This window comes from Bactrocera oleae, chromosome 2, assembly GCF_042242935.1.
Source record: "Bactrocera oleae isolate idBacOlea1 chromosome 2, idBacOlea1, whole genome shotgun sequence".
In the NCBI taxonomy this organism is placed as follows: Eukaryota; Metazoa; Arthropoda; class Insecta; order Diptera; family Tephritidae; genus Bactrocera; species Bactrocera oleae.
The window spans coordinates 64,956,703-64,971,694 of record NC_091536.1 but is presented as its reverse complement, the minus strand read 5'-3'; the positions used below and the strand labels follow the sequence as shown (position 1 = coordinate 64,971,694).

At 33.1% G+C, this 14,992-nt stretch overlaps 1 protein-coding gene across 5 annotated transcripts in view; it reads right to left on the bottom strand.

Moving 5' to 3' along the window:
* Positions 1-2,302: 2,302 nt before the first annotated feature.
* Positions 2,303-14,992, bottom strand: part of trv (trivet) — a 106,594-nt gene continuing 93,904 nt past the window's right edge. For 3 of the 5 annotated variants that reach the window (XM_036368736.2, XM_070105501.1, XM_014234182.3), the window contains exons 6-9: positions 12,101-12,290; positions 11,415-11,810; positions 8,530-8,686; positions 2,303-2,377 (exon numbers count right to left, since the gene is read on the bottom strand). In XM_036368736.2, coding sequence (XP_036224629.2) covers positions 2,336-2,377; positions 8,530-8,686; positions 11,415-11,810; positions 12,101-12,290 — 785 coding nt within the window. In that variant the 3' untranslated portion in view covers positions 2,303-2,335. Of the gene's footprint in view, positions 6,897-8,529; positions 8,687-11,414; positions 11,811-12,100; positions 12,291-14,992 lie in introns of all 5 variants that reach the window. The other 2 variants (XM_014234181.3, XM_070105502.1) reach the window with 2 other exon arrangements.

The window sequence follows — 14,992 nt, the reverse complement described above, 5'->3', positions numbered from 1 at the left end:
TTTTAGCGTTCAAATTTTTATGTATTTCTTAGATGCGTGTGTATTTATTCTTATTTACCCAGTATTCTTGCGGCTCATTTCTATCAAAATTTATATTTTTATGAATACTTAATTATTATTTTATTTGAACAAAATTCATACAAATAATTTAAGCAAATTCGGCCGCTCCACATTTTTTAATAATTTATGCTATTCTAACCTCAAACTAAATGAAATTTTTTTCTTTTAAATTTCCACAAAAAAAAAATCAACGCTTATACTTGTACATTCTATAGTACGAACTATTTGGATTTTAGGCAACAAAATCTTTTTTATATAAACTGCCGATTACATCTTAACTGTTGGTTTGTTAACAACAAAAAATTTTTATATTTTTTTGTTTTTTTTGGCAGATTGCACGTTTTGCTAACGTGTATATATGTATGTACACATAGCATATATGGATTGCTCCTGAACTAGTTTTATGTACGAATATGCTTATTTAGTCCCTCATATCAATAGCTAAATATTATATGTATATGTGTGTGTGTATGTATATCCTGGCGTGCTATTGTATGCGTAGAAACATCGAAGAGCCTCATGTGTGTATGTATTCATGTCTAAGCCTCGAATAATTCGAATAACTCGGTGTAACACTAAAGCTACAGCTATTTTTGTTAGTTTGTATATGTGTGTTTGTGTTACTCACCTCTAATTTTTAATTCGTTTGCTCAAGTACTTATTAATTTCACTAACTTGTGCTACATTTAAGAATACTACAATTGTGTTTTTTTTTTGTGTTTTGTTTTTGCTACAATCTACATACCTTTGCTGTTACTCACATCCATATATGAACTTATATGGTGCTATGTTCGAGTACGTATGTATATAAATTGGTTTCATAAGTTTATGTATATATACTGCATATATATAAATATGTTTTAGCATATACAAATACATATATGTTTATGTACACATACTAGCATGTTTTCCTCAACTTTTCTATACACACACAAAATAATTATAACGTCTTACATATTTATGCACATAAACATATGGAATTTTGTTTTCTTAATTTTTTGTTGTTGTTATTTGCAGTTTATACATTTTTTTGTAATTACTTCAGCTTTGCATTTTAATTGATACGTAATTATACATATGTTTGTTTTACCTGCTGTTAAAAAACCGATTATCAAGGTAACTCATATATGGGTGTTGATTGTGTATAAATTGCGGAATGTCTGTATGTAAGTATGTACGTGGTGTAATATGACTTTTGATATAACTAAATACCAGATAGTTAAATAATAATTAAATAAATATATTTGTATTTTCATATTATAATTTTTTGCTGTCTCATATAATCTAAGCCCACCCAGTGTACATATGCAATGATCTATTTTCCACCACGTTTTCTCTAGTGGACAATGCGCATTCTCAGATACCCGTAGAGCGGAGTATCAAAGGAGACCCAAATGAGTCCACCTGCCATCGTACATTTAAAGTTGTGTCCATTCACTTTATGGAAGATTTTGCGGGAGGATCTTGCTTTGCGGGCTTGCAAAGCTCAACTCGTGCCAAACGAAACCAATTATCTTTATAATTAAGCGAAATTCTCGGTCATAACAATAAACTAATATTCTTGAAGACCACTTGTCTAAAAAAGACACATTTTATTATATATATATATAATTGGAATGCTAATAGAAAGTTCTGAAATATTTTTTATGAAATAATATACTGTTATATCTGCCTCATAAACATCTGCATGAATAATTTTTTTCCTAAAAAATTTATGAAACTTTTATCTTTATGGCGCCATTGTTGTTTAAAATTTTCTACGATAGTATTTAGAAATCTCAAAATGATCTATGTTTAAATTAGAGAACATGATAATTAGATGGTCTTCTAGACTGAGCTGTTAAAGCCGTTTGCTCCGAATCTAATGGAATCTAAATTGCAAACTCCTTCAGGAGCATTTAAGCTCCTTAAAAATATGAATTTCATGGGATAAAGCTACGTTTTTAAATTGATATATGGATATAACACAAAATATATCAAACCACTAAATATACATATTTGTATCAATATAAATTAAAAAGTTTAATGAATATATTCAGAAGTTCCTTATTTGAAATTGTTGTGTTTTTAAGTGATTTACCTCTCGCGGCATTTTAGTATTAATTTATGTCTTTAAGTAGCAATTATTTATTTTTTAGCGCAAACATATCCATTATACACTACCGATTACAGATCTCCTACACACAAACATATATATAACATATGTATAGGTAGTTATATATAGATAAAGTATTTCTTGAATCTCTATATAATTACAACATAACTTCACTTATAACTAACATATTAAATTTGCTGCTAACCATTCATCTTCTGGCAACTGAAAAACAAATAGAGAAATTAAAATAAATAACAATATGCGCTTAACAATATATAGTAAATATTTAGAAGTTCGTGAAATGTTATTCAGTTTGGCTTACAGAAGCTCCCATCTGTATACTTATATGTATATATATATGCATGAGGGTAGTACTGAAACTGCAGAGAGCGATTGTTTTTCAGTCTCAAAACAGATTATAGGTATAAATGATTCATGTAACAGCACGATCTTTTAATTCACATATTACGTCATTACAGTTCTCAACTTAAGTGCATTTTGATTGAAGTTTTGAAATTCGGTATTGTTGATATCAACTCAATTCTTCTAACAAAATTTTCGGTTGATGTGTTATCAAAATTTAATGATTTTATGGTATTACGGTTTTAACTTTGTGCCAGTAGGGTTGACTACAATCTCAAACAAGAAAAAATGTTAACTTCGGTTGAACCGAGGCTATAATACTCTTCACAAATACGAAAGATTTTTTACAAGAAATTGTTTCCGATCGCTCAGTTTGTATGGCAGCTGCATACTACATCTAGTTATCCGATCTGAACACTTTCTGCGGAGATTGCATAACTGCCATGCCAAAATAATGAATCTGCAACAAACATTATTCAAAATCCTTTAATTGCCAATAAAACTTTGGCTGCCTTGTTGTTGGGAAGCTCTAATGGATTTGAATCAAATAATAATTTGTTTTGTTTGCAGTTTGTGTGATCAGAAATACAGAAATACTGTGGATTAGAGGCAGACATGGCTTTTCGTAATGGTTTCGTAGTTAAAATTATCACCATAATAGAGATACAACTATACATTATAATTGTGAAATTATTGACCGCTTTTTGTAAACTCAAACAAATTCGAAGCTCAAACAGTCGAAGGTATTATTGAAAGAATATTAAGGCGAAAAAACCGAAAATGTTGTACATGAAGCATATCTCGGTCAGGATTCTTCTACTAAACTGTTTATGTAACGCCTACTCCAGCAACCTTCTTTCATGCGAGAAAAACAATTTAATTTTTTAATTTATATTTGCAAGTGGATAACCTCTATAAGCCAAGCTTAATATTTACTCAAAATTATATTTCACCACATTCGCGCATCCATTACATATACATATGTACGTTATTCACCTTAAAAGCTTTAAATAAACCGAAAAAATTGGAGTTGACCGAATGGAAAAAGTTTACAAATATATTTTAATAAGAGGTGGAAAGCAAAATCAAAATAACAAAAAAATAATTAATTTATTGTAGCAAAGCTATATTTATTTCAAGGATGTACTAGGTACTAGGTACTGTTAAAAAGTTGGGGGACTAGAGCAGGAGCAAGTGACTGCTAGTTGCTAAGTTGTTAGTTAGAGTTTCGATTGCTCACAAAGTAAAAATTTTGAGCAGTTTTATAAATAGGGAACATAAGCAAGTGCAAAATACTCATAAGGTGAGGTGTAGAGTAATTCATAAAATCTCTAATGGAATAAGAAGCTGATTTTTATGGAATATACAGTTGCTAAAAATGGTATGTCTGATTTCGATTTTAAGCATTCGAAGATGTAATGGTTGTTACTTGCGGTTTGAATCATTAGTACGATTAACTGTTGAAATATATTGATAATACTAAATGTTTTTTGTTTAAAGCCAAAAGGATGTGATATTATTAAAGGAGTTGTATTTACTTCATGAAATTATGCGAAAGAATTGATTTTTAGTTGTTTACCATGGTAATTAGTTGTTTTCTTTTTAAAAAGCGAATTCTAGAAAATGACAAAAAACGAGCTACTGAGGCGAAAGTTTTGTGATACTTTCAGCTGTTGATTCTGAACTTTTTAAAAGCTTTTGAGAAAACTTCAACTTCTTTTCCATTCAAAATTTTTTCCTCTGTATTCTGCATATTTACTTTGTATGTATATCACTTTTACCTAACTTCAACATATTTTGCTGTAATTACTCGCTTTCACTTAACCACTTTAGTAATTTTATGAAAAATTCAGCCTAGATCTCCTAAAACAATAAGTTTATTGAGCGATACAATTAAGCTATCTCGCTAAGCTATCCTCAAAGTGTCCTTGATGAGAGGCAAATCGACTTGATAATCAATTACGTTCGCAATTACTGCGCCCCTGTGTGTATACCATACAAATATGCATAGGCCATTAATTACTTGAAAACGGTATATTCGAGCTTTGATTACAAAGTAAATCTCTGCGAGTGTTTCGTGAATTGTTTAGATAATTCTATATTGCAGCAGATAATATGAGGAGCTAACATATATACCTATGTCTCTCTCAATGGGCAGTAATTAATTAGGAAATTTGGTATTGAGTTCGCCACGTTCATTGATGATTTCACTGTCACTCCTCCTTTCTGCTTCACTCGCGCTGCATATTGTTCAAGGTTAGAATTACCGACAGAATTATTAGGAATGACGGATAATTTTTGTATTTTGCATATAACTGATTGATTGTTGGCGGGTTTTTGAGTGGATTAAATAATGAAGTGGTTAAAAAAATAATATTGCAGTGTGTAAGTAAATGAATAAAATGTATAGAATTGTATATTTGTCAAGTTCAATTGACAAATTAAGTAGTACAAAATAAGATTTTAGTAGCTGTAAAGTGTTATTGAATTTAAATAAATATATTTTACTTGCTCGAGTTTTAACTGATTAGATATTAGTTTCGAAAATAGCTTTTAATGATAGTTTTTGAAAGTATAAGCCCTCAGAAAAATCAACTAAAATCAGCAGCTTTTAGTTAAAGCTTTTGAAATCATCAGCTTTTTATGAAAGGGAGCTTTTGAAATCGTGAGCTTTTAATTAAAAGATTTGAAGTTCAAAGCTTTTGATGAAAGCTTTTGATTTCTCGAGCTTTTAGTGAAAACTTTGAAAATTTTTAAAATATTTTGTCATGACCTTGGAATAATTTCGCACACAAATCATAAAGAACTCTCTTAAGCTTTTGCTTCAAATATTCGCTTTTTGCTGTAAGCAACATCAGTGTTTTGTTTTTTAGTTATTTTAGAATTAGTAAACAAATTCAACTACTAAACTTGTTTTTAGGTTAATTTTAGTTTTTTGTTGTGTTTTAATTATTTTGATATTAGTCATACAGGCACTAGTGCAATATTCGTTTCAGATTACTTTAGATTACGAATGGTTTTTTGTTTTGTTATATTTGTATGTAGTTAGTGTGTATTTATTTTCAGGATTGCTGCGTACCAATGTGGACTTATGGTTTTGGCCTAGGAGTGTAAGCACACAATAGCTAATTATAACCAATAAGTATAAAGGTATGAATGTGCTAGTGTCCTTGCAAACGAAACGCAAACAAAAAAAATCATATCTGCTGTGAAAGCTGGAAAAATCATCAAATCGCCTGCGCTTCGCACTAACCCAGTCTATATATATGTATACGGTATATTTGTATATATGAGTATGACATTTACTGCTATGTATTGTTTTAGACACCTATTATGTATAACTGTATGTATGCGTGCAAATATATATGCTTGCGAGCGCTTTTCAGCTGCAGCGCCTAAAACTAGATGTCATAAGTTTGTATGCCAGCTATTTTTGGTGCGAGTGTGTTGTATATATAACATATGTGTTTCAGTGAGTGTGTATGTGTGTATTTGCTTTTTTAATTTTAAGCAAAAATCGCTAATTACATATACATATTCACTTTTCAATACACATACACTACATAGCAATATTTCTATTAAAACTGCACTTAATCGCGCATAAGCTCTCTGGCCGACTTCGATGTTGTAGTGGTGGTGGGCAAACATTGCAAACCAATTAAACCCACATCATTCTCAATGTGCGTGTGTTATTCTGTCGCTTTTCTTTATCATCCTCCTACTTTTTGGCCGTCATACGTTATGTTTCTACCATTTCTACCGTGTGCTACTAATTTTAAATACGTACACAAATCTATTTTGATTTTATAAATACTATTACAATTATTTAATTTTTTTTTTTAATTTTAATTTTTTTTAGTTTTCTCTGCTTCTTCTTTCACACATTTCTTTTTATTGCACATACTCGCCGCCCTTTTATTTGTTATGTTTCTTCTATACATACATGTGTTTGCTTAGGTGTTTTTAATATTCTAATTTCACTTGTTTCTACTACATTTTACTTTCATTTTATTGCAGCAAAGAAATCGCTATTTATATAATTACTATATTTCAATATTTCATTTTCAACTTTCTGTGCAAAATTTTGCATTTACACTTTACAGTGTTTACTAAACTCACTAATTTTTCACTGTGCTTTGTGTTGCTTAGTATATTTACACATTTAATATTTTTTTATTAAATTTTTTTCGTATTTTGTTTTGAATTTTGTCAAAACTACCGCTATATATGTATATTTATTTATTTTTCATTTCTTTTTTACTTGTTAGTTCTTACAATCATCTATAACAATAAGCCTTAAACTAGTTATGTATTTTATAATGTCTTTTATGCTATCTTAAATGTGGGTTTACTGTGCCTGCAAAAGTAAAGGATAAACCTTAAAAAATAATATGAGGTGTTAGTAAAAATTGGAAAAAGTAGTAGGAAAAAATTTTAGTAAAATTTTAATGAATAAAATGTAGATAAAAATGGTGAAAATGCATATATTAACAGTTATTTATATGGAAATATTGTATATACAATACAAATATATGAGAGGTATGCAATTTTTTAAAACTGGAATAAACATACTGGTGGGTGCAATATAGAATTTCTATTTTTATACATGTTAGCATATTCTATATTAAAAGTTTTTATAATTTAACATAAGTGAAATATTGCAAAAAAACTTTACTATATATATTTATAATTAAACTTCAATACTATCCAGATTCGCAATATGTTTTGATGGATTCTTGGTATAATATATATTTTTAACATAAAAATGTAAATAAAAACCGACATGCCAAACAGCCTATATAAAAAAAATGTTCTTCTGCTTCACAAAAGTTTTGAACGTGAAATAATTTTTTTAAATGAACTTTAAAATTTTAAAGAAAAAAACGGCCCGCACGAATATAGTAACAGACTCTTTAGATTAATAAATGGATGTTTTCATGCCCAGTCTAAGGTTTGGCTTTGCTCAAACTACTCATCTTTTTTTTCAGTACTGCTTCCATACTTAAAATAGTATCGCCATTCTAACGTAACCTAAAAACTGTTACCCAGAATAAATTATTTTTTCTCAGTCAACCGACTTCCATTTAAAGCTTTGGCTAACTATTGAGCTTATGGTTGTGACATAGGCGCTAAAACGGAGTTAATCGAGGTCTCTATCTGTCACTAATATGACAAATAGTTAGGTAACGGTATGCATATCAAAATTAACATAAGTCGCTGTCGAATTCGCACAATTGTACCATAAATATTCGTGATGTCCTGAAAATTAAATGGAACATCAGTTCTTTATGACTTTAGTGTTAACTGTGCCATACTGTCTTGTTAAAAAAGTTAATCTGAAAATTATTGTATGAAGTTGACGACTACCACTTGCACTAATTCTAGGCCGAAAATATTGCATACCTACTCTTGGCAAGTCTTCATGTATCATATCTTCAATATAATTTTGAACTATACTGAATCCCAGGCATTTACGTTCCATCGTCAGTGTCAGACTATTACATGGAGCCTTATGAAACCTCTTAACCACCAAATTTATGCAAAATTCTGCTGGACGCTTCAATCAGTGTTAAATTTCCTTTCTCAAAGCTAGTAGTACGTAGTATATATAAAAGGCAATCATATGTATAAACTACTTTAAGCAGCTATGCAATAAAGCTTCGCTTATGTTATAGCGTTTAAAAATAGGGAGTGTCACATGTTTATAAAAAATTACTATGTGGATATAGATATTAATGCATATTGTCCAAAATAATTTTAACACGCTAAAAGTCGTTAATAACGTAATGTAATTAAAACGTGTCAAGTATTTTAGGTCATTATAAGCAGCATGCAATAAAAGAGCAAAAAGTATATATTGCAACAACAACAAATTATAAATTATTTCAGTCTTGCAACTCCAACTAGCAACTGGAAATATAACGAGCACTAATGCAATAACAACTACAACAACGAGATTTATCTATATCGCCATTGTTGTTGTAAGAGTACAAACACGAATTGACACCTACCTGTGGGCTTACTTGAAATTGCTGAATCGGATAGGCGACGACGCCGGCAGCTTGCGGTATTCCAGCACCAGGTACGCCCGTCGCCAACTGTTGTGCAGGTGAGATTTGCGCTTGGGTGGCAACGCCTTGCCAAGTGGCGGGAATCTGTACGCCCATGCTGTAGACGAGAGCAGAGAAAAAGGCAAATTAATAAAATGTTTGTTTTTCCATAGTATTTCGTGTTGAAGAAAAACTTTAAATACAAAAACGAAAATTAAAAATGTGTCGAATAATTATTTTTTTAAGCAGAAAGTTTTCAAAAACTGCCTTATCTATTTTTTTTGTAGTCGTGATTTGGCGTACTTTTTATTTTACTAACCACAATCACAAACAACAAACATTTATGGCAGTAACACAGTGCGCAGCATTAGTATGTAGACAATTCTGTTACTCCTAATGAAAACAATTTGTCCAATTTATTTCGATGTTTGAAGTGTTTTTGTTGTTTTATATCTATATATATTTATATATGTATATACATATGTATGTATGTTTATATTATAGTATATGCATTTTTGTTTTGTTGCTGCCATCATCGCCATTGGCTGCAACTGATGCTGATGTTGATGTTGATGTTGTTAACGCAAACTGATGCAATCAACCAAAGTGTCAGCAAGCGTTACACCCACAACGCTAATAGTGGCGAAAAGTGTATACAACAGCAACTACGATCAAATGGCGAATAAAACAAATTCACCAGCTAAAGTTTAGTTTTTATTGCAACGGCGCATATGCTTACACACATACCCATATTGCTCTCCTTGTTTGTGTGTGTGTGTTGCATTGTGTGTCAACAATAATAACTGATTAAATGGTTCATAAAAAATATTTGAGACTATGCGGTTATAAAAAAAATAATATAATTATAGTCAAATATAATTACTATATGAGAGACCTCATTCTAGAATTTTTTTTTTCTACTGAAATGGCTTTAATAATAAAATATTTGTCTTCAGTTTTCCATACGAAACTTTTGTGCGAAGATTTATTTATTACGCAATTTTTTATTATTTGATTTTATTATTAACTGCAAATGTTTATAAGTATAAAGCTAGAAAGCAATTTTCTTCACGATAACCTTTAGTCTGAAGACCAAACTTTTGTTCTAAATTCTGAAATTGAATGCGTCTTTTTGAAAAAATCGAAGCATCTATAATGAGTTCGCCTTGTGAGGTTTTAAAGCTCATAATTATTATTACCAAAATAATGGTTCAGGTCGCGCAGCGTCCAATATTAGGTCAACATGATCGCCCAGCAGAGTTGGTAATTCCAACAGTAATGAATCGCAGCACGTTTAATCTAGTGGATAATGCGCATTCTCAGAGATGAACCACAGTGCGCTCTGAAGATGCAATGGCTGCTAAGGAGCAGCGTATCGTAGAAGGCCCCAATGAGTTCATACGCCATTTCGCGCAACAATTGCAGCTGTGACCATGCACTTTTTGGAAGATTTTTTGCGGAAGAATATTGTGGGTTTAAGGGCTTACAAAACTTAACTCAAGCCAGAATTGAAGCCGAACGACCCACAAGCGCATCGCATGTTCAGTCAATGGGCCAAAACGAGATGGTCACCGATTCCGATTTTCACAAGAAATTTTTGTTCAGCGATGAAGCTCAGTTTTTGTTGAATGCGTGCGTTAGTAAACAAAATTGACGCGCTTAGAATGATTATAGTCCAAATGCCATTGCTGAGACGCCATTAGATCCTTAAAAAGTCAATGTTTGGTATTTCTTCAAAAACGAAGACGGCCATAATGTTATAGTCAATCGGGAACGCTTTTTACACGTCGTTTTTAGGCTTGAATAATTTTATGGTATTACATAATGTTTATACTACATTGCCGTTGTTACACTGTGCAAAATATCGTAGTGCCATAACCATATTCGTGAAGACTCTCACCACATAGCGCTGGACTAATAAAAGGAGCGGATGCATAAATACAGAGATGACGAACCAAAAATCCATATGAATACGAAAATCCATACGGAAACACGTATTCACGGGGTGAATAACGGTGTGCAGCGGCAATTGTAGACAGTGAACGGTGAAAGCGGACAACGGAAAGCACTGGCTGCGCATAACTTTCGCAATTAGCGAATGAATTCAGTCAACCAATAATTTCGTCATCACTCAACGATACTCAACTGTGTGCTAGGAGGCTACAAAACGGTGAATTGGCTGTTGCAACAGTCGGTAAATGCAGTGTTGTTGCACCACGTTGTGCATGTACGTATATGAGTTGAGGGATTTGTTGCCACTTTTATTTGAGAACGAATTTGAATTACGCGGCGATAATTGGCTATTTGTCTCGCAATGAAATTGCAACAATTCTCTGCCAACAATCCGTTACTTTACGCACGCACACAGCCAAACAAATATGTTGCACACGTATCAAAACGAATTTTAAGCATTTGAAATCGATTGATCGATGGTGAGCGCCAGTAGTAGCTGTGTGCTGTATTGTATTAAAAATGCAAAAAAACAACGCAACGGAATTGCAAATAAAGCGCTGCGGCACAATGCTCGTAAGCGATTTCAAGGTAATTACAAATTTTTGTTGCATACATTACGGCGCATTGCCTACCATTAACGTCCTATCTGGCGGGCAGCGTACATATTGCTGCCAAATGGACGTTAGATGTCGATAAAGTGGCAATAACAACAACAGCGCGCGCACGTAGCGCGATTATCGCCTTCAATTATGTTAATAGCTGCAGTGTTGCACGACGCACGCGCGCTTCATTGTGTGTGCTTTCAATGGCCTTACAGCCAGAGCTGTATTTATACAAATGCGCGTATGTATGTGTGTGTGTGTGCATATATGTATATATGTGCATGTACTCACCCCATATATCCTTGCTGATAGCCACCATACTGCCCGAAATGATATCCCTGAATGCCTTGTAAGAATTGATTCTGCACCGCGGCAGCGGAGGCAGCAGCAGCCGGTGTGACAGCCGCTGTGGTCGACGAAGCGGAATATGTTGGCGTTGGCGAATACCAGCAACCGGTGGCGGCCAACTGTTGTCCATAGGCAGCGGCAGCCGCAGCTGCTGCACCCACACTATACGGGAAGCCGGCTGCAGCGGCAGCAGCTGGATTAAGCGCCTGACTGGCGATTGTCTGTGCATTATTCGGATCACCGCTCTCCTTGCCCCACGAACACTTCACAGGCTGCGCATTGATTTCCGTATTATGTACGCCGACAATTGCATGTGTGGCGGCTTCCTTGGTCGAAAAGCTGCGCGTATGCATGTGGCATAACAGTAGATAGCGGTAGTCAGCAGTCAGTGGGCAGTAGACCGCAACAATAACAACAACATTGCGCGTCAGCATGGAAGAGTAAAGTACAAAAGCAAATAATGAATTAATGGCTTTAGCAGTGTGGAGGAGTGAGCAAATCAGAGAAGTCACAGTTGGCGGTGTTTAGATGTGTGCATGTATGTAGGTGGTTAAATATGTGTGTTTGTGTACATGTGTGGGTGTAATGTTTGCCAATTATCTTAGTGCTCAAGCGTTGCTAATACTAACCGCACGAATGCGTAGCCCTTATCCTTAAAGACGCGTATCTCCTGTATCGAGCCGTACGGTGAGAAGGTCTTCTGTAGGATTTCCTCGCTGAGCGCAGTTAAGGCGCTATTGACACCACCCACATAAACGGTGCAATTTGATGGGCTGCTTTGAATGTAGACCTCGTCGAATGTTAACGGCTTGATGTTTTCTGCAAAACAAAAGGTAAATATTTATATGTATTATCGTTATGCGTTTAGATAATATGGATTATTTTTGAACAAGTTATATGATATTTTACTTTCTATTTGGGATACATTATCGATATATTCGACTGAACTTTACATTTTTTTAAAAAATATTTCGAGTACTGGCTTAACGGTATTTTTCGAGATATATGCATGTGTACATAGTATTTATAAAGTCCGTCCATAAAATACAGATGATAAAAGAAACTTATTTCTATGCCATTTTATATGCAAAGCTTGTCTTTTTTGTAGACACAAAGTTAAAGTGTTCTTAGGTAAGTTTAGCCTTATCTCACGTGTATGTATTTAGGACTTCGTTAGCAATTTTTGTAGAAGGAATTTAATTTCATACTCAAAAAGTTATATTTCTATGTCGTCTTATATGGATTCTTACTCCTTTCTCAACGAAAATTTACCTTTATGTTATTAAGAACAACGGTAAGATCGATACATCTGTTGGTAAATAGTTTGTCTCTAAAGTATTTCAAGTTATCGTAGATACAAAGTAGTATATCTAAAGTATTTCAAGTTAACGTAGATACAAAGTAGTCTGGGAGGTCCAATGACTTGTAAAGCAAATCTTATTCTCGTTACAATCGGTTGCAACAAATGTATCTTTTGGTGAGGTTAGCGATGGCATCCAGTTCAGTTAAACCTGACATTTGTTGCATTATTTTGACCAACGAAAATTGTGAGGCTTTCAGCGTGCCCTTAAGGGACTTGGACTGGGAAGATGTATGAACATTTAAAGTTTGTCTCAAATAAACAGTATAAGAAACGAATGGGAGGCCATTATGATGAACATATTTATAATCTAAAAATTTAAAACCAATATTTATTTAAACGAAGATTTTGCAGAGCTTTTTGAAACTGAACTGGTGTTCCAACTAACCGACGGGACTGAGGTTCCGTAGGTGATATTATTTTATGTCTGAGAAGGTTCAATAGGGGTATAACCTTCTGATAACATGATCGCCACCCAAGCAAACGTTGCTTGTGGATACTGCTATCCAATTTGATTGGATTTTCTTAGAGTCCTATACCTATAGCATCTGATTTCATTCCAATAAAAAGTCTAACTTCAATATGATAGTGTAGCTAATAGCTGTGATTAGTAGATTGTAGATTGGGTGGACCTTTTTTTACACTCCAAAGCAGGTACAGGGGTGCAGCCTATTACCCTTGACGCCTTTTTTACTCTTTACTCAAAAAGATAGCAGGAGTGATGAGCTGAACCCCTATAGCTGCTTTAAAGTGTGAAAGTTGAATATACTCATTGAACAGGCTGCGTAACCAGAACTATTTGGCTAAATGCTCAAACAAAATGTGCTTACTTAAGCTTTAATTGATACCTAAACCGAATTTACAGCTATGATTAAACTTGAAACCTTAAATTAACCTTTCGAATTTGAGGTCTATTTGTAAGGCTTAACCATTGAGTTTACTGATTTTTAAGCGCTTTAAAAAAATATTTTTGAAAATTTTCGAATATTTTTCACTGGTTTCATCGCGCTCGTAAATAAGTTGCAGATGTTTTTATTCTGTTACTTGAATACATGCAAAAAAGTGAAAAATATTTTGTAAAACTGAAAACAATTTCATCAAATATGCACCGTCAACATTTTTAATGAAATTTTCAATATAATTACCACATCATTGAAAATGCAAAGGGCAACACAACAAGCATATTAGTAACTGTACGAAATTGAGTATAAATATTAAGCTTGCCAAAGCTGGATATAGATACCCCTATATTAAAACTTTTATAAAGTTGCAAATCACATTAAAAATTTATGACTATAAAAGCATGCAGCAGCACAAATGACACACACAAACATAGACGTATACATATATACATATATTATATATATATTTTGAACATGTACAAGGGAGGCCGTATGACTGCAGTTGTTGGCGCGGAAATGGACTAATTAGTCCTTTTCAGGTTAAAACGAAATTTGCACTATTTAAAAAAGGAAAAAAGAAAATAATGTCAACATCGCGTGTTTATTGCTCAATATGTTTGCGCGCGTATGTTTCCTTATGCTGTTGTTATAAATATTCTATTATACATGCTTTGGCTGTAGTAAACGCCAGTGCATTCCCCGGACTGGTTCCATATTAGCAAATTACACCTAGTACGAGGGTGGTTGCAGAAGTGTAGAAATGCGCTAATCGTGTATTTCCTTCATAAAAAAAAGAACAACTCGAGCGCATTAGATTAGAAAACCTGTCAAAAATCTTTATGTCAAATATTGTTCCCTCTACAAATAGTTAAGCTTTATCTGAGTTTTTTTTTTTAGAGAAGTTGTTTGTCAAAGCTTGTTGATTGAAATTCCAGAAATTTATAGTATGCTATTTAGTATTGTCTGTCGTTAAGGACCTGCGGAGTATGTCAAAGGGTCATGCATGAATTAGCTTTGATCATTATTATACAAAGGTCTTTGATAATTTTTGAAATAATTGTTGTATTTTATAGAGCTAAGAACCTTGTCAGGGAACCCTATTGATTTTCCGAATATCACCTTGCGCGAATTAGAATGAGTTTGTTTCGATCTCTGGTCGAATTGTGGCAAAAGTCACTTCATTATTATTATTCTTGACTGCTGACGTTACACAGAGATATATATTTCTCTGTCAGTTTGTCACAAACTTCATGAACCTT